We start from the raw sequence: 27237 nt of genomic DNA on the forward strand, positions 1-27237 counted from the left end.
GTTGTTGGGGTGTATACAAGGTGTCTCGGTCGGTTTGGGTTGATTGTGGGTTATGCGAGCTGGGTCTGGCTTGCGTGATGAGATGTTTGGCATGGTGGGTGGTACGGGTGATGAACAACAACGACGACAAAAGTCATTCTCGGCGCGGCATATGTGTACAAGATAGATGAGTTATGATGGGACGGGTTGGAGTTGGGTTGGGGCGGGTGCCTCGATAACACAATACAGGCTTCTACGTTCAGGACTGGCTCTATTCATTTTCAGATCTCATGCCACGTCTCCGAGCAGCAAGCTAACATAACCGAGCGATGCCCTGAGGACCTTTCACTACGTCTCGGTTCCCAAATCAACAGTCTTGCATGGTCAAGGAAGTGAGATGGCTTGATTAGGATGTGGGAGGACTTGGTTAGATGGTTCGGAAGCACTACGAACGAGGCCAGGAGATCACACAAGTGAGTGACTGAGTGATTTTGGCAACCAGCGGCATTGGACAACCACGCTTTGAGGCTTCACAATCAAGTTATTGGGGACAGACTGTTAGCGGTGTCCGCTTCTAACAGGTTAGCACTGAACTTGTCGCGTACGTACCGGGCTTGCTTCGTTGGAGCGAAGATCTTTGTTGGTGGCCAGATCTGTGAATTCGGTTCGGATTTTCTGGGTGGGAGCGGGGCGTTACTTGATGCAGGAAGTGGAGGGGAGAGGTTGATGGATGTGAAGACAGGTATGAACCGCCTCGTGAGGCTCAAGTGTGTCAAACACGGTTGTCCGTTGGTGTGGGATCACCATACGGGCTCAGCAGTCGGGGTGCTATCTAGGTGAGGACCTGTACAGCGTGTCGGTCGGTGAAGATGGTCTGCTTTGCTAAATGAGGGAGGAAAGGCTTCCCTCTCGGGTAGGAGAGGGATGGACAGTGGTGCAGAAGGGGCTCCTGAGCTGAGACTGGTTGCATCAGCTGAGCCATACCTGCATTGAGCTTGTTTGACGAGAAATTGGCAGCTTGCTCGGCGAGGACCTGTTGCTAGCGTCTTGGTCTCTGGAAGTGAAGTGAATGCCGGATGCAGGGAAGCCAAGTCTCCAATAGGACAATTGGGGCACCACGGTCGACATTGCAAGATGGGACCAGGGATACGAAGCAGCTGACTGGGCCAATGCTTGGCCAGTAGCCTTCTCGTGCATCAACCAACGCGGCATTGTGCTTCGAAGCCCTGCCGCATCATGGTTAGTCCCGCTGTTCAGGTTTTCAACGGAACCACATCTTCACGGAGTTTCTTTTGCCTAACTTCGTCCTTTGAGTTAGGGTGAGGACCTTTTTCTGCCCGTGTGGCTTTGCCGACGTGGAAGGAAGAGCCGTCCTGTCAGCTCAGGGCAAGGTAGATGGCTGAAAGTTGTGCCTTATCACGAATGAACATCTGTCATACGAGGTAGGGCAATGGAGACAGGGGTTGGCCATAGTCGAGTGAAAGGGAGGGAGTATTCAGCAAGTGGTTCCGCGACGCCGGCGCCAAGACTGCCATGATCTTCGCTGAAGGGGGTTAGCGTGAGGACCTGTCGAAGGCTTCGCCCCACCCTCTGCAAACCGGTACTAGTTAGTAGTAGGAGAGGAATCGTGTGCACGTCGAGACTTCGCCTACTGCCACATCGGATGTTCTACCACACGTCTAGACCTCGGCGCTGCAGAGCAGTCTGTCTGGCCATGTCCAATTCGTAGCAACGTCCGCGTCAGAGCTTGGCAGACACGTTCCGATCGAACGTTCAAGCTTTTATTCTTGGTGGAGGTAAAGTACATGTCCGCCACGCCTAGGGCACACCATGTGTAGCCAAGAGACCGACCTATACAGGTTCCAATAATGCACATGGCACTCGTGTGATATTTACAGTTCCTCCTCATATGTCTCATCACCTTCATAGTGATCATCCGGCACAGCTCGAATAGGATCATGCGCACCAACCTCATCAATACCCTTCTCAAGCGCACCCAAGAACTTCGTCTGTCTCTCTTTGTCACCCTGGAACAAATGCTCCGCGACCATCCGTCTCGGTGTGCTAGCCATCCAGTCGAACAAGCTGAAATCCAAGAACTCATCACTCCTGAAAATCTCGAGCACTTCAACCTCCTCGTCATCGGACAGATTCTCAATAAAGTGGCCGTTGTTCTTTGGCACGACGCCAACGTCGCCTGGCCCGTAGTCGAATGTCCTGGCAGTACCCTCACTAGCGAAGATCGTGACGCGTGCTCGTCCCTTGATGAAGAACGACCATTCGTCTGCCTGTGGATGCCAGTGCATTTCGCGCATCGAACCAGGGTGGAGTGTCAAGTGGGCTGCGGCTATCGTCTTCGAAAGTGGGAATGTGGTCTTTGAGTCAGCGATACGGACCTGTCCACCTGTGGTGTTAAGAGGTTCTTGGGCAAGAAGCTTGTGGGTGAATTGAAGTTTCGACTTTTTGATGCCATGGCCTTCTTTAGGCTGCTCCTCGTCGATTGACTTTGGTATGCTGCCTTGGAACATGTATTTCTCGGACTTGGGAATTGCATCGAAGACTTCAGGAGCTAGGCGGAAGTTCTCTGCTAGGACAGATTTGGGGGTGTGTGCTATATTGAGGGTCAGAATGGAAGCTCTGGAAATTTGGGCACATATGCCAAGACTTACCGAGCCAGTCAGTGAGCAAGAAGGTCGAATCCTCGGAGAATTGCCCATCGTCGAAGATGAGCAAAAACTCTGTACCATTCGGTCCAAGGCCTTGAAGCGAGTGAGGGTGGCCTCGTGGGAAATACCACAGGTCACCCTTCTCCAGGTCACCCACGAAATTGCCACCCTCCTGGTCAAGTGCGGTAATTCGAACATTGCCCTCGAGTACATAAGCCCACTCTGCCTGGACGTGCCAGTGGAGTTCACGGATGACGCCTGCGTCGAGACGCATGTTTACGCCTGCTATTTCGAGACTGCTTGGAAGCTCTCTAAGTGTAGTTTGACGGGTCCAACTTGCTTCCTGCGTAATGCGTTAGGAAAACCTTTCAAGAGAAGAAAAGTCCTTACCCCCATTCTGATATGACTATCGGCGAAAGACCATCGCATGTTTTTCATCACACCGGAGTCTGTAGATGGTGGTCGGACAAGATCCGGGTCTTGCCTGCTTCGTGCTTTGTTCCATGGTCCTAGCACTGAAGTTCCCATGCCATTCCGGTATGGTAGAGGGTCTAGCCCTTCACCCTCAGCATCGATCTTATGATCATACTTGTCGCGGTATTCAGGTGAATAAGGATTGTGGACCTTGACAGCAGCTTGAGGGTCATTGATCAGGTGCTGCTTGGTCCAGTATGGACTCGGCCGAGCATCAATGAGCTCTGAAAGTGTCAGTAAAGCCAGCGCCGACGTCTTGAGGAGCTGCATTTTGATGGGCCTTGATGAGCTTGGGGAAGGTCAAAACAGTCAAGTAGCTAGAAGCTATTAAGATGGTAGGGACTTCTTCGATTTTATGACGACCACTTCGTCAATGGACAAGCTCGAGATATGGGGAATAGCTTAGCCAGTGCTTAGGTCACGGCGCGCTATGATTGGCTGGAAAGCACGAAGCGGGAGAAGCTCTTTTTCGGCATGCTCAAACATCGATGATTCGTGCAAACGTTCTGCCGAAAGAGGCAAAAGCTGTTCGGCAAAACGTTGACACGGCAGATCTTCTATCGTTGACCGAGCTCTCACTGCCGATAGCAGGAGCTGAGCTTCCGCGGCAGCAAATGCACCCCAGACTTGGCTGAAATTAATCTTGAGGCAGCACGGCCCTTCGTTGCCTATTCTTATCACACCACCAGTGAGGACAAGATGAATAACAACACCAGCTACGGGACCGCCCAAAGCGGACAGCAAAATCCGATGAATGGCGCATCAAGCCAACACCCAACAGAGCATGATGCTCTTCTTCCTAAGAAGAATGACAGCAAAAATGCCGACCTACGAAAGTACTTCGGCGTTGATGTCAACAGGAAAAGAGCCGACTTAGTTCTCTTGTTCACGTATATTACAACTGGACTTCTAGACAGCACAGCAACGGCAGTATGGGGCAGCTTCGTGTCCATGCAAACAGGCAACACAGTCTACGTTGGTCTTGGTCTCGCCAACCCGACGGCATCAACCAGATGGATCAAGTCCGGCACAAGCATTCTCAGCTTTTGCCTAGGTTCCTTCGTCTTCGCCAGATATCACAGACGCTTCTCCGTCCGGCGAAGATGGGTCTTGATCGTCTCGGTACTTGTACAGCTTCTATGCATCATAACTGCAGCTCTGATCGTCACGTTCACCACGAATGTCGGCACAGGCAACGGCAGTGGGCACGACAAGCATTGGCATGTACTTCTCCCATTGGGACTCGTGGCGTTCCAGAGCGCTGGGCAGGCTGTTATTAGCAGAGCACTCAACTACAGCGCGTTGACTAGTGTAGTGCTTACGAGTATCTACTGCGACCTATTCATGGATGCGAAGCTCTTTGCTGGTCTAACGGAGAATGTAGACCGGAATCGGAGGATAGCGGCGCCGTTATTGCTATTGGTAGGTGCAATCGCTGGCGGCGCTTGGAGCCATACCTCTGTGGGCATGACTGGTGCTTTGTGGACGGCTGCAGTGTTGAAACTTATGGTCATGGTTACATGGTTCTTTTGGCCGGCTGAGGAGGAGGAGGAGCAAAGCTAGGGCCCTGACATACTCCCAGGTGGTATGCTATGGCTGGAATATCAATGTGACCGGAGCTGGGGGTGGGTTACTAACGTTCTGGCCAGAAGCGGGAGCTTGAATCGACGAAGACTTGGAGTTCATGCCACATGACCCTGCTCTCGGCACTTTGCAGTTTGCAGTTTGCGGGATGCCAATGGCCATCATAATGGCCATCATTTTCGAGGTACACATGTGCTCCTGGCGCGCAATATTGCGTCGGCTTGTCATCTTCGTGGAACTTGGCCCCAAAAAGGTCGACTCTCACGCACCTGGAGCCCGACTCGCGTGACATAGGGGGTAAAAGTATTAGGCCTCACAGTCTCGTCAGCAGCCTGACTTGGTTGCGTCAAATTGGAAATTATGTATTTATTCATCTATGGCGTGTAAATCTCGTCACGAGTCAACTTCCATTGACTGCCTGTCGTTGCCATTGATATGACCGTCCTCAAGCTCGACCTCTCCCATCAGTCCTGCGGTTGCCCCTCCACTTTGGCAGCCAGGACAATTGTGGACGACTTCGTGAGCAAACAGATCGCACTCGATGCAGAAGTGGCTATGACAAGTCGTACATTCGTACCTGCTGCTATTCATCTCACGGGAGTCTTTGTCGAGCCATTGCTCCCGAGGTGGCACTTCAGGGAATGGCCGCTGACAAGCAAAACATTCTTGGCTTCTACTGGCTCTCGACCAGGGTACCTCAACCCAATTGACGAGCGGAAAGAGATGATGATATGATCGGGCAAGATGTGTAGAGAGAATGAGAGTAAGAGAACATGCAGGGCATTCCGAAGGCAGTCCGCATACTTTTGTGCCGCATCTCGAGCAAAGGTAGCCTTCTCTGCTAGGACGTGAGTGGCATGCACATAGAGACGGCTGCGAGTCCACTGTGCGTGAAGGAAAACCCATCATGAGCAAGCTCGATGCGCTCTTCGCCTGCTCCAGAGTTGCAGGAGGGGTAGTCACTGCCATCATAAGTTCTCTCAGATGACCTTCATGCGTAATGATGTTGTAGCCGCTCGTCTCGCCGTTATTGGTTTTGCTGACCAACTGCCGGCAGATGGCCATTTGAGCAGCGAGACCAATCACACTGGCGTGGATCTTGTCAGCGACCAGAGCATCAATGGTACGGTGCACATCGCCAGGGTCGACGCTGTGTAGCGCCCCCATAACCAGCAGTATCTCACGAGTGCCGTGACTGGGTGCGTGAAATAGTGCAGCACGAGCCAGCTCAAGCGCATTCTCTAACGATGGCTGACCATGGGGTTCAGCAGCCTTTTGCCTTGATATAGCCTTGATGTGCTCGGTAGGGTTTCCTGACATGTCACTGATAGGTTCTGCTACTCCATTGCGCATGGCTATTATACCGAGCTGTGAGATAGGATTCTGCTCGAAGTACTCGCGTACAAAGGCTACCGTATAGTTGAGGGTGACTTGGTACCGAGTTGGTCGGAGGTCTTTCTCAGCCATGGCGTCTGACATGTCGATAATCAGCATGAGATGCCGTATGATACCACGTTGAAGGGGAGTCGTATCTTTCAACAACCTGTATCACCGATCAACATCGCTTCGCCTTCTGCCATGGGACTATGCGCCCTACCTCTTCCTCTTTTCAGCCTCCGAAACACCAGTGACTGCAAGGTTTCCATCGATCTCTTCCAAGTCATCCCATGTTCGCGTCACCTCAAAATTCGTCTCTTGACCCCTCGCATCATCATCTCGATCACCGGCGGCATCGTGATCTGCTCCATCTCGGATGTCAACTCTCCTCCTAGACATCACCGCAGACAAAAAGGAAGGATAATCTCGAAAAGGTGACCGGGGCCGGGGCAGTCTATCGATTTGGAGACTCCGAATGTGCGCGAGTATTAGTCGTGCCTCGCCGTAGCCTCACTTTGCTTCCGTAGAAGGCGTACTCCGTAAACCTCGAAGGTGTTGGGCGTAGAGGACGACAAGAAGCATATGCGATTGGTTTGGTCGTTCCTGCATGTGGTGATATAGATCTCTTGAGAGCGCTCATTAGATAAGCGTGCCTTCTTCGATGGTGAAAATCATATTTAGATCTTCATTGTTCACTTCTTTACCAAGGGCTGGTCCCAGTGCTACTTTCTCGCATTCCTTCGCGACCCCTCGGCCCTCCCCACTCTTTACTTTTAGAGCAAAACTTCAAGTGAGATATTGTTCATTCGAAAGACAAGCAAACATGGCCACCGATCGGGATATTCTGCCTGATCTGATCAAACCACTTAACTACAATCTCTCACTATACAACCTCGAATTTGCTGGTGATTGGACTTACGATGGCACCGTCAAGATTGCATCGAAAGTGCAAAAGGAGACAGACGAGTTAGTCGTCAATGTCAAAGATCTCAAAATCACTGGCGCTTCTGTCGGTGATGCCTCTAGCTCATCAATGAAGGATGTTTCATATGATGAAAAGAATCAACGAGCAACAATCAAGCTGTCAGAGAAGCTCAAGGCCGGGGAGACATCTCTGTCGATCACGTTTCAAGGAACTATGAACGACAAGATGGCCGGCTTCTACCGCGCGAGGTATATACCCGCTGTCGAAGCCGCCACCGGCACCCCAAAGGACGATAAGCATCACTACATGTTCAGCACTCAGTTCGAGGCTTGTGATGCCAGAAGAGCTTTCCCTTGCTTCGATGAGCCTAACCTCAAGGCGTCTTTCGAATTCGAGATCGAGATACCAGAGAATCTGGTGGCTCTGAGCAACATGCCGGAGAAGACAACCTCTAAGGGCGCCAAGTCAGGATTGAAGAAGGTATCCTTCGAGAAGTCGCCAGTCATGAGTACCTATCTCTACGCCTGGGCTGTCGGAGACTTTACCTATGTCGAGGCTCATACTGAGCGTAAGTACAACGGTAAAAACATGCCGGTTCGAGTATACACCACGAGAGGTCTCGAAGAACAAGGCCGGTTCGCACTCGAGCACGCACACAAGACTGTCGACTACTTCTCTGACATCTTCGACATCGAGTTTCCGTTGCCAAAGTCTGATCTCCTTGCTGTCCACGAATTTGCTATGGGCGCCATGGAGAACTGGGGTCTCGTCACATACCGAACGACAGCCGTCTTGTTTGACGAAGAGAAGTCCGATGCTCGATACAAGCAGCGGGTAGCATACGTCGTGGCCCATGAGCTTGCTCACCAATGGTTCGGCAACTTGGTTACTATGGATTGGTGGAGTGAGCTCTGGCTCAACGAAGGCTTTGCAACCTGGGTTGGCTGGCTTGCAGTTGACCATCTTCATCCTGAATGGAAGGTCTGGAGCACATTTGTGGTACGTAAGATGACAAAAGGTAATCAAGTCCTCCTTGTTAACACATATATAGGCTGAAGGTTACCAAACAGCACTAAGCTTAGACTCACTGAGATCATCTCACCCTATTGAGGTGCCTGTCAAGAGTGCTCTCGACGTCGACCAGATCTTCGATGCTATTTCGTACTTGAAGGGGTCCTCCGTTATTCGGATGTTGAGCAGCCATTTGACAAACGAGATCTTTTTGAAGGGCGTGAGCACCTATCTCAAGGCACATGCGTATGGCAATGCGACGACCGATGACCTCTGGCTCGCTTTGAGCGGAGCATCTGGACAAGACGTCAAGGCTTTCATGGATCCATGGATCAGGAAGATTGGTCATCCGGTCGTGACAGTCGCTGAAGAACCAGGTCAAATCACTTTACGTCAGTCGCGATTCCTCAAATCCGGAGATGCTAAGGCAGAAGAGGATGAGACTCTTTGGTGGGTACCTGTAGGCTTGAAGACGGGTGAACCTGCGAAGGTCATTCACAGCGCATTGCAGCAGAAAGAAGACACGATTCGAGAAGTCGACGACGAGTTCTACAAGATCAATGCCGAGCAAAATGGATTCTACCGCACCAACTATCCGCCGCAGAGGCTAGTCAAGTTGGCGGCCGCACGAGAGAAATTGTCGACCGAAGACAGAGTTGGCCTGATTGGCGATGCAGCTGCACTCTCCATCTCGGGAGACGCGACAACGCCTGCGCTTCTGTCCTTTGTCGAAGGGTTCCAGCAAGAGAAATCATATGTCGTCTGGGCACAAATTGCGGCTTCACTCGCCAAAGTCCGGGCGGTGTACTCGAGCAACAAGCAGATTTCCGATGCTCTGAAAAGATTTACCCTGAAGCTTTGTTCACCAGCGGCTGAGAAGGTTGGTTGGGAGTTCGCTCCGGATGAAGACTACTTGACTGGAATGCTGCGCAAACTGCTCCTAGCGATGGCCGCAGGTGCCGGTCACGAAGGTATCATTAGCACCGGCAAGGAAAAGTTTGAAGCGTGGAAAGGAGGTGATAGCAAAGCCATCAACCAGAACTTGCGCGCCATAGTCCTCAACATGGCGTCATCTAATGGAGGCAAGGAAGAATACGAAACTATCAAGAATGAATACCGACAGACTACATCAACTGATGGAAAAGAAATCTGCTTGGTTGCAATGGGCAGAAACAAGGACCCTGCTCTTGCTAGAGATCTCCTGAACTTCGTACTTTCCGACGAGGTGCCAGTTCAGGACTGCCATAATGGTCCCATGGCTGTGGCTGGCAACAACTATACTCGTCCCGAGGCCTGGAAGTTCTTGCAGGCTGAGTGGGACGGAAAACTGAAGAAGGTGAGGTCTAGCGCTACAGTCGTCTTGGATCGGTGGATCAAGTCAGGATTGAATCAGTTCTCTGAGAAGGAGGTTGGGAAGGAGATCCAGGCGTTCTTCAAGGACAAGGACACAGCAGGTTTTGACCGAAGCCTTGCTCAGGTTGCAGACAACATCGAAGCGAATGCGGCGTACAAAGAGCGAGACGAGAAGGTGGTGTTGGAGTGGCTTCAAGCTAACGGATATGCTTGACTATGGTCTAGCCTGTGATGTCGTCTGTTCGCGGGTACGAGCCTGCCTGGTGGGTGTCAATCACAAGAGTCGGACTAGGCTGTAGAAGTATCAGCGGGTTCTTTGTGCTTGTCCACGTTCGCGTGACAAGAAGCAGGTTATCAGAGTTCAATAGAGATAATAATTGCAGCTGCCTCAGCGTTTGTCAGCTGTTCGTGCGACGGTCCCGTGGTGGTATGTGATTGGTAGAATCGCACGGGGATGGAGTTCTCTTGACCACGTGACGTGCGGTTAGCCTTGCCGCCTGCGTCGCCCTAGCAAATGGTATTGTCCACCGTTTATCCAACTTCCGCCTCGTCATCCCATCTCATTGCCCACCGTTGACTACAATCGCCTCTACGAACGCAATTAAGCCATACTTGTTATCTACACACGCACGCACGCACATCTCGATCGCAGCAGTTCACTCAGTTTGAGACAGACCAGAAATATGCAGCCCGAGTGGTGAGGAGACCTCCCCAATGCCAGCATCGCATTGACTACGAGCCGAACATTGCTAACATGTGTTGCGTTACAGAGTCCTGTTCCCTATGAGACAGTCCTGCCGATGCCAGCGCAAAGACTGGATCTCTCAGAATCATCGAACAACAACTGACCGAGCGATAGATACGATTACCTCTTCAAGCTTCTGCTTATCGGAGACTCTGGTGTCGGAAAGTCTTGCCTGCTCTTGCGGTTCGCCGATGACACATACACCGAGTCCTACATCTCGACGATTGGTGTCGACTTCGTGCGTCTCCCTGACCTCTATCAATTCTGATTGCATGGGCTAATTTGTTGGGGCAGAAAATCAGGACAATTGAACTCGATGGCAAGACGGTGAAGTTGCAAATCGTATGTGACCAGATCATGGAACAAGAAGAGCAATGCTAATCACGAACAGTGGGACACGGCTGGACAAGAACGCTTCAGAACCATCACTTCCTCATACTACCGAGGTGCCCATGGCATCTGCGTCGTCTACGATGTTACAGATATGGATTCATTCAACAACGTAAAGCAGTGGCTGCAAGAGATCGACCGATACGCTACTGAGGGCGTCAACAAGTTGCTCGTGGGCAACAAGAGCGATATGTCGGACAAGAAGGTCGTCGAGTACACCGTCGCGAAGGTAGGCAGGCATTTGCACTCAGAGATTACACGGCACTGACAAGAACAGGAATTCGCGGACAGCCTCGGCATCCCATTCTTGGAGACTTCAGCAAAGAACGCTTCGAACGTTGAACAGGCTTTCTTGACCATGGCGAGACAGATCAAGGAGCGCATGGGAACAACAACGGTCAACAACAAGCCCACAGTTCAGGTCGGCCAAGGACAAGGTGTACAGTCTGGATCTGCTGGTGGCTGCTGCTAAACGGAAGAGTCTGTTCCAGCACTTTCAAGTCCTTCACGAGTACGAAGTTGAGCGTTGATACCGGTATAGGATGTACTTGAGAAGGTGGCTAACACAGGGGTCCAGCAGACGGAGCGATTCAGTCTGCGATCTCCTACCATCACATCCTGGCGTTCGGCGCAGGAAGAGGTTTGCATTCTAGACTGATTGATCTTTTGCTGGCGAAGGCCTTCTTGGTTTAGTTTGTGACCAAACGCTAGGTAATGAAGTGATGTATACCCGTCACGCTCACGATTCTTCTGCTTCTCATGTTCTTTGTTCCGTTACAGATATGCCAATGACGTCTATATCATATTGACTTCTTCTCACAAGCAGGTCAGGTCACGATCACTATTGACAGAGGAGATCGTCATGTTGGGTCTTTGAAACAACACCTATGTCGCAGAAGGTGGCATATTGCAAACGAGTCACCTTCCCTGCGGCTTTTCTTCAGCATGGCACTCTCCTTCTTCGCAACACTCTTCGACCGCATAGCAAAGATGTTGCCAGCTTCGACGGCATGTCGGGGATGACAGGCCGCGTGTCAGCAACAGGCGCAGGGGAAGCGCCGGGGTTCTTGAATGAGACGGTGACACTAACGAGCACGATCATCAGACAACCCTGGCCTCCGCGTCCTGACCGCACTGGAACCGCTCATCCATGGTGGTCAAGTCAATCTCAGCCACCAGCATCTCCCGTTACGACGGTAACATTGACTTCCTCGTACGTCCCCAAATCGACCGATATACCCATCTCGACCATGTCCACAGAAGCAGACCCGACAGAAGCGGTGTCAACCACAAGCGCTCCGGTTACGACGCAGGGAGTGACAACAGCGGATATCACTACGATACGGCCGCCTCTCACGATTCCATCGGTCCTGGGGCTGACCTCGACCTCACTTCCGCCAGAAGGTCCAAGCCACTCTACTGCACAAGCCGCGACAAGTACCAGTGTGCCGACCACAGCGCCTGCAGTGACAACGGCGGATGTCACGAGTTCTGCTGCGCAGTTTCCATGGACACCTCCATGGGATAGGACCTCATTTTCACTCCCGCCAGAGTGTACAAGCCCGATTCCCGAAGGTGTTGCGTCTGCAGGCTGTATCTTGAGCACTTTCTTCTGGAACCCAACTACCGATCCTCCTACCAGTTTCTCATCGACTACTACTTTGCAAGACAGTAGAACAGAGCAGCCTTCGACTTCTCCAGGTACAATCGCACCGTCAAGCTTTACCACGACCTCAGATTCAGCGCAAAGCTCTTCCTCTTCTCCATTTGCTTCAGCTGCTACGGCAGCCAGCACTGCACGAGAGAGTCCAGCTGCAGAACCCACTCCGGCTCCTGTAGCTCCTTCAGCAGCGCCATCTCCGTCGCCCGAAGCTTCCGATACCGAAGCTAGCACTCCTGAGGCCACGAGCATCACGATGCCTCCTTCTCAAGCTGGCAGTACGGTGATGGTTAGCTTCACTGCCACCATCCCGGATACGCACAACCCGGTGCCGACCTCCGGCCTGACGTCTGAAGCGCCTCCAACGACTGGCAGTCCATCGCAGGTGCAAACGCAGTTCTCGGTAAGTGATGCTACTACCCCGAGCATATCCCTCGAGCCTCCCATCGTGCCCTCTTCGCAAGGCTCGGTAAGTTACGGCTTCTCGCGCCTGCCGCCCATACCCTTATCACGCTTCACAATCCATCATTTGTGCGTGGACAGTATGCAGAAGTCGTGGTCATTACCTTGCTTGGAACATACCATCCTTTTGTATACATGTACCTGGTACAATCCTTCACCATGTCGAGCACATACTGCTTCTACTGCCCCGTAGCGGCGTCATCAGCGTCCACTGCCACAAGCACAAACTTTCAATCCTCCTCGCCAGAGAACACACAAAGCGGAGGATCACTGACATCTTCTTCGCAGACGCAGGTGTCTCCCGCACAATCAGACATGGCAAGTATGTCAACCCCTGTTCTATCCCAGAACTTGCTCGGACTTCCAATCTACAGACCATTGACAGATGTTAACGCACCCCCAGCATGCAGCTATGGAGAACTCATCATCAGCGGTCAGACGGGCTGTCTGCCCGCTCCGGAGACCACGTCCGCTTCTCCCTCGGTACCGTCGTCAACGCCCACGACCTTCTCGACCGTTACCTCACCAAGCGATGGTAGCAGCAGCGATTCGAGCTCAACCTCCATCTCGCGCCCTCCCGTACCATCCGGCGCATACCAGGCAACTGTGACGACGCACACGATGCCAACAACAACGATCGTCATGACAATGACACCGACCCCTTCTGCCGACCCTGCCCGTGCAATGCACCACACCCCAACCCTAGCCTGGCTCCTTCCCATCGTCATCCTCGGCATCCCCCTCCTCCTCGCCGCTCTCTTCCTAGCATTCCGTCGATACTGTCCGATCGCCTACGCAAGGACAGACAGACATTGTCCATTCCGGTCAACCGGGCGTCTACTCGCGAAAATACCCTTCATCGCCGCATACCTTGATCGACGTGAGAGAAACCGTGGCATCAGGGCGCGGCAGCAAGACTATATGTCTAGACGGGCCCGATTCGGCATTGGAGGTGGACATAGTCGGAAGGGCAGCGCTGCGGAAACGATGGCTGGTGAGCGCGAGAAGAAGGATGAGTGGTTGAGGAGGGATATGGTCGACCACTATGCACGTGAGAAAAGGTCGACGGAAATGGTTGGGGTTGGTCCGAGTACACCTTTGAGACCGAACGCAAAGGACATCTCGAGCCCACCGACGTCGCCGACGAAGACGTTGGTTGAGAAGAGTAGCCGGGCGGACATAAGGGAGATGCACAGCTCGTACGGATATATGCCTGGGAGACTCACGGGCGACAACATCAACGAGCATGAACCCGGGTCATCAGCCGCACAAGAGATGACTTTAAAGGAGAAGATTCGTGCTGCGAGGGAGAAGATCCTGCGAGAGGAGGCGGAAGGGAGTACAGTTGGTACGAACTCGGGTGTAGCTGGTCCGAGTGCTGCTACAAACCATAGACCGACGCAGAGAAAGCACGAAGGGGAAAATATATCGGACGACTGGGTCCTGTGACAAGATTCACGTCATCGGCACAGTGGACGAAATAGTGCTGCGATATCTGGTTTTTGCATTTGAGTGAGCTTATTTAGGATATATCTGAATGATCATTTGAGATCCACATATATCACAACTGCACTTGCAGCTCAAAGTACACAAAGTAGTAGATCCATTAATCCCGAATAGCATAAGCTTGACTAGAGTTCAAGATCATGGTACTCACATCCACGAATCACATTCTGTGGTTGCTGATTCGAGCAGAATGCCTGGGCTACCTACTACATTGTACATGCTACAATATGGCATGATAGGAAGCCCTATGGTGATTTGCCGAATTATTGTCATACATTGATACTTGAAAACATTCGCGGCACTGTTGTGACGGTCAGTGCTCGATTTGTGCATGTAGATCCTAACCTCACCCATCACGATCGAGAGACTCAATACGAACGTAGCGCTAGCGCTGGTAAGCGTACTTGATCAACGGGAACCATCCTGCGCGCGGCCACACGTCCGGCCACACTACTACGGGGTAACACCACTAGTTCGCACCTGCAGCGTCGCATTACAGTGGGTACACCCCGCGGGGGCGAGTAAGCATGCATCCATCAATAGGCAGTTAGAATACAGATGTAGCTCGTCATGAAGCGGGACGGAGGCTGAACCAGTACCTACCTAGACCGTACACGTACTGTGGCAAAAGCAAGCGCACTTGCTTGCAGTTCTGGAATCACTACTGCCTTATATTTTGGAGTTGTCGCCCTTTGGGTTCTTGTGCTTCTGGAAACCTTCTCGATTGCCCCAATTGCTTCGAAAAAGCTTGGTGTTCAAAAGTACCGGTCAACCCAGGACAGGGTTCCTTGAGTGATTTTACTGTATCGTCCTCTACTTCCTCTACAGACATACATACCTCCACATACTCATCGACCCAGCTCACCTTTTCACGCGCCATCAACCCACACGGCAATCACAATCAAACAAACATGAAAACCGCAGTCGCCATGCCCGTCGGCATCCTCGCAGGCATCAGCATCCTAATGTTCATCTTCATCTGGTGGTGGTTCCCCCGACACTGGAGGAAGGGCGTCGCCGCCGACATGGCGGAGGTGGACGAGGCAAGACGACATCGAGATGCCGCAATCATTGAGAGGGCTACGCAGCGGGGAATAGAAGGTGCGGCTTATGGACAGGAGGACGGGGATAGTAAGGAGGTGGCGAAGCCTAAGTTGACTTATGTGCCGCCTGTTGCTGGGTATTGAGGGGTGCGGTGCGATGGATGGGAAGGGGGGAGGAATGGGGAAGGGAGGGTTGGGTGGCGTTTACATACGTACTATTGGAATGGATTGCAATATGAAGAAGCGATTGTGAGAATTACAGGTTTAATTGGATGTGCATTGTGCAAGAATAGGGCCGTTCTAACCAGTTCTTGTTGTGCCTTCCTGACAAGTTAATGCGTATCTCTTCTCGCCATCTATTCCGTACGCACTCTCGCACTCCATCTGAACATCAACCAGGACCCGTCTCAGCATCTTCTCAATTGCATAGCGTCTAGAGCTGCTACGGAGTAAGTAAATGAATTCAATTGGTTTTAATAAATCATGTGCAGGTGGACTCTTGGTCACTACGCAGCTCACCGGACCCAGTGAGTTGGGAGTAGTGAGTAGAGAAACCAGATGGCAGCCATCACCGTGATCACATTCGTCAATGTCCTGTCGTTCTTCGTTATTGCGATCATCACACAGAAGAACGGGAGAGGGATGCCGAATTGCACCCAGACGTAGCCGCACTTCTTCGATAACCATCCGCATGGGAAGATCGTCCACCACCACGGCAGCTCAACGGTATGAGTGTTCTTCTCGCCACGCTCCTGCTGCGCTTCCTCTCTGCGCTTCTCAAGGCCGTCCTATGACCCCTGCCCACTCGGCACATCATACGGACCGATCCCAGGCCTAGGGAACACCGGCCAACCCGTCGTCTCATCCCAGGTAAATTGTTGTGCACGAATTGTTCTCGCAGACCAACCTTCGAGGTAGTCCTCCATGCCATGATACACGATCCACCATTCACTCTCATCCGGCGACTGAACGAAACTCGCGTGCCCGACTCCGTAGACTTCTTCATCTGGGTTCTCGTAGAAGACGCAGCCTGCCTCGTTCTTGTCCCAGCTGTTGATGTCTAGTGGATTGTCGCCGACGAGTTCGATGAGGCCGAGACAGTAGTTCCTGTTGTCGGAGCGTGCGGCGGAGTAGATCACGAAGGTTTGGTTGGTGTAGGGGTTCGTCAGTTGCTCGGGTCCTTCGTTGGATGATAGTCTGTCGTTGATGGTTCTGTTGTAGGGTGTTTTCTCCCATGGTTGGTCGGGCTTTGAGATGATGAGGCGCTCGGATAGTGGTGAGGAGACGGTCCATGGGTTGGACACTATGAATATTAGCCATGAATCATACATCCAAGTGGCGTCAAGGTCCACCAGGCTGAGGCTGGAAACTTACTCTCACTGATACAAAGCATAGCTGGCCAACTCGTCTGATTCGTGTACCAACAGCTATAGATATGATACAGCTTATCGGCATGCTGGAAATACGTCCCGTCAATAGCAAATTGATCATAAGTGTTGAGCTCGGCCTTCATCGAATACTCGCTCTCCCAGATGTCAGATCCAGAGCTTTCGAGAGCGAACATTCGGTGGTTGACTGCAGGACAAGTGTAGTCGCAGAGCATGTCCTGCTGAGGTGATGGGTGGTCGGGATCGACATCGGCGGTGTAGATGAAATACCATTTCTGGTACTGCTCGAAGTAGTGGACTTCTGGCGCCCAGTTACTGTAGGTGTAGCTTGTGTTCTCTGGTGGCGAGAATACAAGTTTGACTTCAGCGGAATTCCAGTCTGTCAATATGCTGCTTCGAAGGAGTGTGACGTTGTCTTGAGTTGTGTAGGTTATGTAGTAGTAGTCTCTGTTGAACAGTCAGTGGCAGTGGTAGGATAGGTGTTCTAGCTGCGCCTTACCCTGACCGAACAACCCAAGGATCAGCGCCGACTTCCTCCAATACAGGGTTGGTGTAGGTTGTGGCATCCGACGAGTATACTGGCGTGGAACTGATTGAGCTGCTGGAAGGTTGCACCGGTGATGGGTTCGGCGGACCCCATGTTGACCACTGCCCCAGCACACAGCTCGAGAAGCTGGTCAAGACCGTGAATATAGAAAGACTGTGCATCTCGTAGTACTTCTTAGCTATTTCACGTACCAGAAAGCATGCAAGGAGGATGCTAGTGAAGAGAGTCCATCTGAGAAGAGGCCGTGCAAGCCCGATCGAGGTCATATGCTCTTCTCAGATCCGCTGAACAACAACTGACCATGTTGTGAAAGGCAAGTGACGTTACATTGCAGCGACGCTGCCCGTGCAGTACCTGCCAAGTAGAAGTAAGAGGCTCTTTGACGACATGCTGCAGGGCATTTTGTGGGGAAGCCGGGGGAGGCTTTTCGTTGCTTCGGCGACGACTTTGGGCTCCTGAAGCTCGGAGACCACCCCCGGAGATGCCAAGTTTGACAGCAAGACAGCATGATGGGTCTCTTGTGCGCTCGGAGATTTGTCATTCCCATTACAAAGACTGTTGCTAGCCAGTATTCACGCAGCGCATCCATAAGAAAAGCTGCTTACATGACACGTCGAAAGCGGCACAAGACCGTAACAATAGAGAGCTCGACTGCCGCCGATGAGTTAAAAGGTTCACCAAGGAAATCTCGGGTCGCTGCATGGAGTCGAGTCGCGTGTGTTGCCAGGACAGTGAGAAGGTTTACAAGCGGAGATAACACAATCACGTAAAGGTAGAGCACGCTCATCCGAGTCCAGTGGAATGTCTGCGAACTACGTCCAACGCAAAGCCATGTCAACAATCCTTAGCAACGTTCATGCAGCGGTCAGGAACATGTGACACAGCAGGAGCAGGTCATCCCTGCTGCAGTAGCGTATTCATTGGGGTGGCCGCTCTTCGACAGAGAATCGTCAGTCCTCAAGTAATAACTTCCACAGCAGCTGTCCCTCTTCCCGAACATATCTCTGTCCGACCACATTGACCAACACGATATCCTGCCGACACCTCTCCAGGCACTGCTCTTCCTCGCTTCCTCGCGGGAAACACCTCCGCCACTCGCCCCATATTGAATATGCCTCCTCTGCCCAAGCTCGAAAACTCTCTGCCTCAATAATGGTGGGTGTCACGATTTCCTTGCCTCTGAAAACACCCCACGTCACAGCATTGACACCACTTGTCCCTGGTGTTTTCTTGCTGCTCGCGCCATGTCCGTTCATTTTCCGGCTATCGTTGACAGTGTCTGTGCTCTCGAAGGTCCCATTGTGGTCGACTGCCATCCAAGATACATCCTCTTCTGCGTTGATCAGCTTCTGCTTCAACGCTGGCCATGAATTCCTTGGACAGAAGAACTCTACGAATGCCTTTTGAAAGACAAATCCCTCGCCTTTAGGACCCCATCCGAAGACTGGGTCATCGCTCTTGACGCCATCCACTGCGGGTTGTGACGCGAGCGTCCAGTAGCCCTTCTCGATGAGTGCCGAGAGTTCTTTCTTGATCACGTCTGTCTCTGCTCGCAGAGCACCTTCACCAGTATTTGACGGGGCGTCGGCGTCAACATCGTCCGACCAAGGCACAGCATGTAACTCGCCCGTCACACATCTCCTGAATAACTCTGTAATATCCTCGCGTGTCTTCGGGTGGCCCCATAATCTTCTCGCTGTAATGGGACCGACCTTCAGACTCGGGCCGTAGCCATCGATCTCTCCAAATGCAGGTGAATGCGAGGGACCCCATCTACCGTTCGGAAAGTCATCCCATGTTGCTTCTCTCCCTAGCGCACCCTGTCCCTCGCTAATGAGCAGGTTCTGCGTTCGAGTTGCCTTTGAAGCTGGAATGCCAGAGCCTGATTCGTCTACCGAGTGCCTTGTGGTCAGCGAAGGCGGTGTTATCTTATCTTCTGAATGTTCTCGGATTGGTGGTGACTTCGGCCGATCAAGGATAACGCGATTGTGAGGTTGGGCATTTACGCTTGACGCTCGTCGCCTGAATTGTCTTTGATCATTGTCAGTTGCGTGCGTGCCATTAGTTACTGGTTGTGCTGGCATGTCTGTGCCCTCGACTGCTACATCACTGTCGTCTGACGTGGTCGGAGAGTCTGGTCCGGTTAACGATGGCAGTAGACCGCATCGCTCTAGAATGAATGCTACACTCTTCTCAAGATTGAGCGTATAGAAATGTAGACCTCGGGGCAGACCGACAGGTTGAGGCAGACCACGAATCTTGTCAACCAGTTCAGAGATGATCTCCACGCCCACTTTCTTGACCTCTTCATCGTCATTCTTGACAGCCTCTATCCTTGTCGAAATATCTTCTGGTATTTTTGCATGGCTCAATTTCGTTATTCTCCTCACGATCTGATAGCTTTGTATAGGCATCAAGCCTGGTATTATTGGTATATTCTTGAATATCTTCTCATTGCTGTCTTGATCCACGTAATCCCGTAGGCGTTCCTCGTAGCGTTGGTACGCATCGGCATCGTACGTGAGCTGGGTCATGATAAAGTCCGCGCCTGCCTTGGTCTTTTCTGCTAGATATGGTAGATCTTGCTCAACATTCTGCTTCCCTGCTTCCGGATGTGATTCGTCGGCGTGGCCCTCTGGATAGCCTGCTACACCAATACAGAAATAATCGCCGTGCTTGCGCCGAATATACTTGACCAGATCCACAGCCCAAACAAAATCCTCCTCTTCTGCTGGTGTCTGCTTAGGACTTGACTCTGTAACTGGGTCTTTGTATTCTTCTCTGGGTGGATCGCCTCGTAGTGCTAGAATGTTTCGTATACCTGCGCCCCGACACTCTTCTAAGGCTTCGTCTATAATTCTCTGTGTCATATTCGTGCATGTTAGGTGGAGGACGGTCGGGACACCGAGCTGCCTCTGGCATACTTCCGCCAGCTCTAGCGACTTGGTGGAGGTGCTGCCGCCCGCGCCCCATGTAACTGTTACAAAGAGAGGTCTGAAGGCTGTGGTCATGCGAGCAAGTCGTGCTTGCAGGTTGGTGAAGCCAGCTTGCGTCTTGGGAGGAAAGAACTCGAGTGAGAAATAGGTCGAGGAGGGTGGCAGGCTGGCTAAGAGCGTGGTGAGTTTATCGTCCGATGGACGTGGTCGGCGAGGGCTCATGACAGCGGCGTGTACCTAGAGACGTGAGCAACACAAGATTTAGTCAGTCCGAGTAGATTCGATGACTATTCCGAAGGGCTCGGAGAAGAGGGGAGAAGATGGAATCGAGGCCCCTGAAGAAGGAAGTCAGTGGCAGCACTGGTCGCGGCTAAGTACTGCGTTTGCTACCAAATGAACACAAATCAACATTAGCAGCATTGTGGACGTGGACAGCCATTCATTATGGATCTGTAGAGCGGCGATAAGTTGGGGACACAAAATTGTTTGCGATGGCGTCAAAAGTTGATCGTGCTTCCGGTAGAAGTCCCTGCAGCTAAAGGTGGGATTGGTAGAGTAGCATAAAGATTGGCCCCCAGGGAACCTCCAGCACGTAGAAATGGCAGAGACGGTTATTCATAGAGTAGCACAGCAAATGTTACTGCTTCGACTTCAGATCATGCTTGGATCATCATTCATAAAGGCTATAGTAGCACTTCTGGGTATCATATGCATCATAACGCTCAATTCACTCCAAACACCAATCAGTAGCCTGACGCAAGCAACGGTACGATCTTAGACCACAGTATAGCTCAATCCGCAACCTTCAGCATCGAGTACCCCTTGTGCGAGATCGCCTTTCGGACCGTGCTCATCGGGTCCGTCTTCTGCTTCTTCGTGACCTGCACCATGTCGCCGTCCTCGCCTTCCTTCGCCTCCGCTTCAACGATCTCCTCCTCGGCCTCAGGATCCTCAAAAGCACCATTGTCGAGGAATACCTTCAGCATGCCCTGGCTGTACCCGCTGACCAGTGCAGTGCCTTCCTCATCAGCAGTGACTGGCTTTGGTGCCGTAGGATCCCCATGACGAGTGACTCCAGCTCGTCCACCAGCCAGATTCCAGAAGATGAGCTTCGGCATTTGGTAGCCTGCAGCCTCGAAGTCCTTCTTGATCCGCTCGTAGCTCGTGCTCCACTTGTCCGCGCCTCGACTGGCAGAGTTGAACTGCATGTCGCTGAAGACGAAAACCTGCTTGACCATGTCCTCCTGCTTGACATTATGCTTTTTGGCCATTGGGAGGATGAGCTTGTCGAAGACAGCGACGAAGTCGGTATCCATCTCCCAGTCCGCAGCCTCTAAGTTTGCGACCTTCTCTTGAAGCGTGTTGCCCTTGATCTGTTCTACTGTCGGCTTGGAAGAGAATGTGATGAAACTGCCACCAAATGGAGGTGCCGTGACCTCAGCAAGCAACAAGCTCAAGCCGATGGATGTATCCATTGGTGTGCTGCCGTCACTCTGTCTCGGCGATGTCATGCTGCCGCTGACATCAGCAACCGCGATGCTGTTCTCGAGCGTCCCAGAATCTTTGATGCGCTGGACTAGGGTCTTCCACTGCCCATCCGCCACTTTGGCATCAATCTCAGCCATCTTGGCTTCGACCATGGCCTTAGCGCCACCTTTCTTTGCAGTTGCTGACACACGACCAACGGAATACGCCGACTGTGTGGCGCGAACTTTGGAGATGAGCACTGATGGCAGCAAAGTGGCGCCAGACATGTTCTTCTTGCCTTCAGCCACGTGTCCGATGTACTCATCGAAGCGTTCTGTGTCCTTCTTCGCAAAGAGACCTGCATAGCGATTCATGGCGAGAGACGGCACACGATCATATTTGATATTCTCAAATTTCTCGTCAGCAATGTCTCTTTCCACGACTTCGAGCGCTTTGCGCAGTGCAGAGACGTCCTTTCGGTAGGCCTCTCTGGCATGACGGAGGTAGAGCTCTCGATCAGAGACATCTGCGAACTCGGACTGTGGATGCAGAAATTCAGCGATGCTCGACACAATGAAGGTGTGCTTGTCATGGAACAACCCAAGAGATGGTGCCCATTTGGCGCAGAGTGAAACTTGTCGAAGTGCCTTTTTGTCGTCACTGCGAAGTAGAGCCAGGTCCGACTTGAGCTGATCGGCGAAAAGTCGTGCAACGGTCAAATGCAAAGCCCGATAAAATGAGTGATCCTCGAAAGCTTTGACTGCAGCCGCATGGCGCGTAGCCTTGGTGTCCTTGCGCAGTTGCTTCGCTTTCGTCGTGTCCCAGACTCTTTCGGACTTCTTGCCGGCTTGTTCAATGTTGAGAACATCTCGAGGATCAGCAAGGACGTCCAGTTTTCCTTCCACTGCAAGGGCGAGAACGTTGAGCAGGTCTTTCCAATAACCATGAGCAACACCGTTCTTGACGTCGAACCGGCTTGGATCGTTCTCATCTTTCTCTGCTTCAACCAGCACCATATCATCCTCGTCTTCGCGCTCCTTCTTCTCTCCTACCTTCTTTTCAATAACAGGTCTGCTCAGCCACTGCAGATTTGTCAGCAGTGTGACTGGGTGATTTTGTGCAAGCCAACCGAAACACTTGTACGTGGTAAGACGAGAGCTCTTGCCAAGGTGTATGGATCGAGCATTGAAGATGATCTTGAGAGTAGATAGCGAATCTTTCTGCCAGGCAGCCTCCAGAAGCTCTCGCAACCGTGGGCCCGAGACCACTTCTTCGAGCTCGTAAAACAGGTCGACAATTGGTTCTGTTGTGGAACGGTAGGCGAGGTCGGCATTTTCTGTTTGCATTATATTCTCCATATCCCGAGCTGGTTCGTTGTTCGAATCCTGAATGGCTTCCATGAAAGGGTGCTGAGCTGTGTCGGTCGTATCCTTCTCGATATCCATGTCTCCCAGAGCCTCCCGAACTTCCCCAGTCGTGGTAGCCGATGGCTCACTGACCAACGTTGTTGCATCATCGACTGCCTCTGCGTTTTCGGCCTTGGACTCTGCACCAACCGTAGCTGGCTGAAACTTTTCGACATCCTCCCTCAAGAATGCATCGAAGTCCTCAGCACTGTATGACAAAGCCGGATGAGCAGGGAAGTAAACTGGGGAGGTAGATTTGAGAAAGGCTTTCTGTTCTTGTGCTGGAGTAGCCATCGTGGACGGTCGAGTATATCTGCCTGTTAGCTAGATAATGAGCCGGAGCAGTTCGACAATAGGGCTTCTGAGATGCCGATGTCCTCCTGCTAAAAGAATAAAAGCTTGACTGACGATGACAGGGTAGTATCGGAAGTAGCGGTGCAAAACAATGATAGGATTTAGCAACAGTAGAAGATGTCTTGTAGCATTGATATAGTCGCTTTGGTGTGGATCCTTGCAATGTTGCCTAAACTTAGATGCTTTCTGTGACTGTTTTACCCCAGAAATGAGCCAGAAGATGACTCAATAGGTGAAAGATGATTCAAGGTGGACATGATGAGCCAAGGCTCCTGCTGCGGCTTACCGCTCCTCACGGCAGGTGAGATGGTGTTTGCTCCAGACGTACCTGGGTAGTTACCTTGCATCTTCGAGCATGGAGCGGGCCAAAAGCAGCTGCTCATCCTACCGCATGTTTGCTTGGGCACTGTGAAAGCAGATTCGACGAGCTTCGACCTTTTAGCATTCGCCGACCAGCGCAGCAGAGCGTCTACACAACGGTCTCTACTAGATGGCAGCCAAGATAGAGTTCAAGAACCTTGAGGAGTCGTATCATTCTGAGTCGAAACAATAATCGAAGCTCATTTCTTATTGGCTAGGCTCAGCGCTAGGCTGTCTTCGGCAAGCTTGAACATCAGGACTGCCTGCGAGCCTCACGCTCCTTATCACGACTTGTATTTGCAGGTATGGCAGCGACTTTGCTTGCTGGGAGATGTCCTTTGGTAGCACTGATGAGGACCCTACTGACTTCGAGGGCATCTACCCAGTACCAGGCGGCGTCCTTCCGGTGACATCGACCAAACCTCCTCCTCGAAAAGACCCTCGAACCAATTTAGCGAATGCAAGCAGTGCAGCAGGTATTAGAGCCTTCACAGCTCAGATTGTAGCCTTCTACTTTCGAGCTCCAGTGAAGGCCTTCTTCCGGACTCGAGTGGATTATCTAGCTTACGCGAGGAACTTGCAGCAGCAGAGCGCCGCTACGGCAAACGATGCTACTTCCCGGAGGCTGGCATGGTTGCGCTCGACGACTCCAGGAGTGATAGCCTCAGCCGTGAGATACTATGGTTGGCGAGTTATACCTGAGCAGATACTGCCACCCCTCATCGCTAATGTTAGTGTTGGTGCTGGTGAGTTCTCCTTGCAGAATTCGTGACAGGCTGTACAAGCCTCACCGGCTCTCTTCCCAATCCCGGTATTGCCGTTGCAGGTTTACTAATATATGTTAGTTCTGTACACAAGCTATCTCCAAATCCTTGGCCACTTGCACGAAGAAAGCGGCAAAGCTGCAAAACGAGTGTATCCCCCTCCCTCTCCTATCGAGACATTTACGGCTGGGTATCTGGCTGGTAGCATACAAAGTGTGGTGGCGGCACCGCTCGATGCCATTCAGATACGCTACGAGCGTAATGACAACTCTCCTGGAAACGGCAAGATCGGAGCTCAATCGCAGAGTATGTGGGCTTTTGGCAAAGAAAAAGTACATGAAATTGGAGCAAGAGGTATATTCGCGGGCTATGGTTTGTCCTTCCTGAAAGACAGCTTTGGCTCTGCCGTATTCTTCAGCACATTCGAACACATCAAGGCACAAGGCTACTACAACTTCATCCGGTGGTATTATGGCTCTTTGAACCGCGACGTCGTCGAGACGCTTGTAAGGAAGCGGCCTCATCACTCTCGGCAAACACCCGGAATGGAGGGTGACATACACTTTGCTCTCGAGGGTAGAAATCGACCTTCGCGACCACAAGCCACAACGATTAAGCCGCACTACGCCATTGAACCAGCATTCCTTTTTCTTGCTGGTCTCGGTGCCTCTATCGCGCAGTCGCTCGTCATCTATCCACTCCATCACGTTCAGGTAGAACACTGGACTCATCTCGAAGAGCTCGATTCACAGGCAGGTCGGCTTCGCCATACTTCGCGGCTCGAGGGCCACCGAAAATGGCGGATGATGCGGATATACTACCGAGCCTACCAGGAGACATGGCAACAGTGTGTTCGTGCCGCAGCAGAGGACACCGGAGGCAAGATCACAAAATGGCTCTACCGTGGATTCTGGTGGAATACCGTGCGGCAGCTTCCAAGTACGAGCGCCGGTCTGATCATCTTCGAGCTTGTGCGCCGTAAATATGGTCTGGCTTCTGATGAAGTCCGGATCTCTGCAAAGGAAGGTCATTACGACATCTTAATGAACTGAAGGCAGCATCCCAATAACGACATTCGACTCGTTCCACTAGGACAGTGGACTCACACCCGCCGGGTTGGCTCACTTGCGAGTCGTTGCGACATACAGTTTTGCATTTCAGGTCTACGGTGCTGGCTCTCGATATTCTTATCTCAAGCCTGTCACGACAGTTGCTTGACCATGTGTTGCTTCAGGCCGCGAAGCAGATCAAATTTGAAGCACGCGGACCTGATGCTCAAGTCCAATTCGATGATTTGAGTCTCAGCCCGCTTTGACGCTATCTGTGCAGGCTAATCAGCGCTACTTCCGCACCAATCATCAAGCGCCGGCGATCTTTACTCAAAAGTGTTTAATGCCCTCTCCGCTACCAACGTGCTGTCTTGCGCTAAGTCTCCGGATCTTTCCCTTCATTCGGCTCAACAACAATTCTTATTGGTCAACCACTGGTTAGCCTTATGAACTACGAACGACACCCCTGCTTGTGAAACACACCTGCACCACAATCCCATGCCAGCGAGCCCACAGCAACTCCGGCAGGTAGTATCTGCGCAAGAACAGAAAGCGCTGAGAACTTCATCCTGTTGATATTCTCATTCCTTGCTCTACCTATCGCCGACATCAACAGAGTCGAGTCGCCAACGTTCGCTTTGGATAGGTACTGACCATCTTGCCAACTCCACGTGCCTCTATGCGATCGACAGCAGCAATGAGACCGGAAATCGCAGTGATCGCTACCGTGCTGGCTTGTGCTCACCTGGCTGCCTGCCAGAATGTCGACTTCTTTTACACAGAAACGATCGACACTTGCCAACTCAATGGTGCCTATATGCTAGCCGACGACGAGACCACACACGGTGGCGTGTGCGCATATCGTCAAGATGTGGAACGGGTCTACGCCTGTCCTTCTCCAGACCAATCATGTTGGACTTGGGCGCAAGAATGCAACGATTCAGGAGTCGGTCAAACAGTCTGTAACAAAGGTGGCTCGGTGTTCTGTTGCAACGCTGTCGCCGGAGAGACATGCACGGAACAAGAAGGGCAAATAAACATATGTATCAGCGAGTTCGCATCCCCGAACTCTGGTGTGAGCACAGAACAGGCGAACGAGGTCTACCTTGCGGCGCTCGGTGTCAGTAACGTGACAGCAACGACACAAACAGCAGACCCCACCGTGTTTTCCACCAGAAACCTAGCCAGTACTGCGGTATCGTCGTCGTCCACCGGTGCGTCGACCACCACCACCAGCGGTTCGTCCACCTCCACCTCCACCTCTTCGCCGACGGGCACTCCAGCACCACCAAGTCCTGATCCCTCCGGCATATCAGGCGGTGCTATCGCAGGCATCGTGGTCGGCGCCGCAGCAGGCCTTGCCATCATTGCTGCAATATTCTTCTTCCTTGCCCGCAAAAGGAGAAGCAGCGGTCACAAAACTGAATCGAAGTACACCCCGGTCACACCTTCCGAAGCGACTGCCTATGATAGCAGTGTGGAGAAGACGAACGCGGGCGTGCACAATGGATCTCCAGGTCAGACTGGGATGAGCGAGCTCGGAAGTGATGGCCACGGGAGAGCTGAGCTGTCTGCCACGAATACAGTAACCCCGGGTAGGAACGCGCCCACGAGATATGAGACGCCTTAAGTTGTAGCGGATTCTTGAAATCCATGAATAGTGGCAGTATCTTGTCGAATACTGGTACATCCCTTTTGGAGCCATATCCAATGTCCCGAGAGCTGATTGTTGCTATGTTAACCAGATGTGCTGCTCTCTGACGGAGTAATTCTCAAAAATCTACGGAGCAT

At 52.0% G+C, this 27237-nt stretch overlaps 10 protein-coding genes across 10 annotated transcripts; 6 read left to right on the top strand and 4 right to left on the bottom strand.

Moving 5' to 3' along the window:
• Nucleotides 1-1871: 1871 nt before the first annotated feature.
• On the bottom strand, nt 1872-3389 carry PMZ80_006332 (uncharacterized protein; the record flags this gene model as incomplete). The annotated part of the gene is made up of 3 exons (XM_064874745.1): nt 1872-2590; nt 2649-2988; nt 3036-3389. 3 exons carry the CDS (start codon nt 3387-3389, stop codon nt 1872-1874), a joined length of 1413 nt encoding a protein of 470 aa, XP_064729145.1.
• A 429-nt stretch (nt 3390-3818) lies between these two features.
• PMZ80_006333 (uncharacterized protein) lies at nt 3819-4682 on the top strand (the record flags this gene model as incomplete). Its single annotated transcript, XM_064874746.1, has 1 exon — nt 3819-4682. One exon carries the CDS (start codon nt 3819-3821, stop codon nt 4680-4682), a length of 864 nt encoding a protein of 287 aa, XP_064729146.1.
• Nucleotides 4683-6903: 2221 nt separating this feature from the next.
• Nucleotides 6904-10976, top strand: PMZ80_006334 (uncharacterized protein; the record flags this gene model as incomplete). The annotated part of the gene is made up of 6 exons (XM_064874747.1): nt 6904-8004; nt 8057-9555; nt 10229-10352; nt 10409-10456; nt 10506-10733; nt 10782-10976. The coding sequence occupies 6 exons, from the start codon at nt 6904-6906 to the stop codon at nt 10974-10976; spliced, it is 3195 nt and encodes a 1064-aa protein (XP_064729147.1).
• A 415-nt stretch (nt 10977-11391) lies between these two features.
• On the top strand, nt 11392-14075 carry PMZ80_006335 (uncharacterized protein; the record flags this gene model as incomplete). Its single annotated transcript, XM_064874748.1, has 2 exons — nt 11392-12633; nt 12708-14075. The coding sequence occupies 2 exons, from the start codon at nt 11392-11394 to the stop codon at nt 14073-14075; spliced, it is 2610 nt and encodes an 869-aa protein (XP_064729148.1).
• A 986-nt stretch (nt 14076-15061) lies between these two features.
• Nucleotides 15062-15319, top strand: PMZ80_006336 (uncharacterized protein; the record flags this gene model as incomplete). Its single annotated transcript, XM_064874749.1, has 1 exon — nt 15062-15319. One exon carries the CDS (start codon nt 15062-15064, stop codon nt 15317-15319), a length of 258 nt encoding a protein of 85 aa, XP_064729149.1.
• Nucleotides 15320-15963: 644 nt separating this feature from the next.
• PMZ80_006337 (uncharacterized protein) lies at nt 15964-17271 on the bottom strand (the record flags this gene model as incomplete). Its single annotated transcript, XM_064874750.1, has 3 exons — nt 15964-16478; nt 16550-17010; nt 17063-17271. 3 exons carry the CDS (start codon nt 17269-17271, stop codon nt 15964-15966), a joined length of 1185 nt encoding a protein of 394 aa, XP_064729150.1.
• A 789-nt stretch (nt 17272-18060) lies between these two features.
• MET12 (methylenetetrahydrofolate reductase 1) lies at nt 18061-20268 on the bottom strand (the record flags this gene model as incomplete). The annotated part of the gene is made up of 1 exon (XM_064874751.1): nt 18061-20268. One exon carries the CDS (start codon nt 20266-20268, stop codon nt 18061-18063), a length of 2208 nt encoding a protein of 735 aa, XP_064729151.1.
• Nucleotides 20269-20837: 569 nt separating this feature from the next.
• On the bottom strand, nt 20838-23213 carry PMZ80_006339 (uncharacterized protein; the record flags this gene model as incomplete). The annotated part of the gene is made up of 1 exon (XM_064874752.1): nt 20838-23213. The coding sequence occupies one exon, from the start codon at nt 23211-23213 to the stop codon at nt 20838-20840; it is 2376 nt and encodes a 791-aa protein (XP_064729152.1).
• A 751-nt stretch (nt 23214-23964) lies between these two features.
• On the top strand, nt 23965-25449 carry PMZ80_006340 (uncharacterized protein; the record flags this gene model as incomplete). The annotated part of the gene is made up of 2 exons (XM_064874753.1): nt 23965-24379; nt 24479-25449. The coding sequence occupies 2 exons, from the start codon at nt 23965-23967 to the stop codon at nt 25447-25449; spliced, it is 1386 nt and encodes a 461-aa protein (XP_064729153.1).
• Nucleotides 25450-26143: 694 nt separating this feature from the next.
• On the top strand, nt 26144-27076 carry PMZ80_006341 (uncharacterized protein; the record flags this gene model as incomplete). The annotated part of the gene is made up of 1 exon (XM_064874754.1): nt 26144-27076. The coding sequence occupies one exon, from the start codon at nt 26144-26146 to the stop codon at nt 27074-27076; it is 933 nt and encodes a 310-aa protein (XP_064729154.1).
• Between the last annotated feature and the right edge of the window lie 161 nt (nt 27077-27237).

Source organism: Knufia obscura (genome assembly GCF_036327395.1).
Source record: "Knufia obscura strain CCFEE 5817 isolate CBS 148926 chromosome Unknown scaffold_7, whole genome shotgun sequence".
Lineage (NCBI taxonomy): Eukaryota > Fungi > Ascomycota > Eurotiomycetes > Chaetothyriales > Trichomeriaceae > Knufia > Knufia obscura.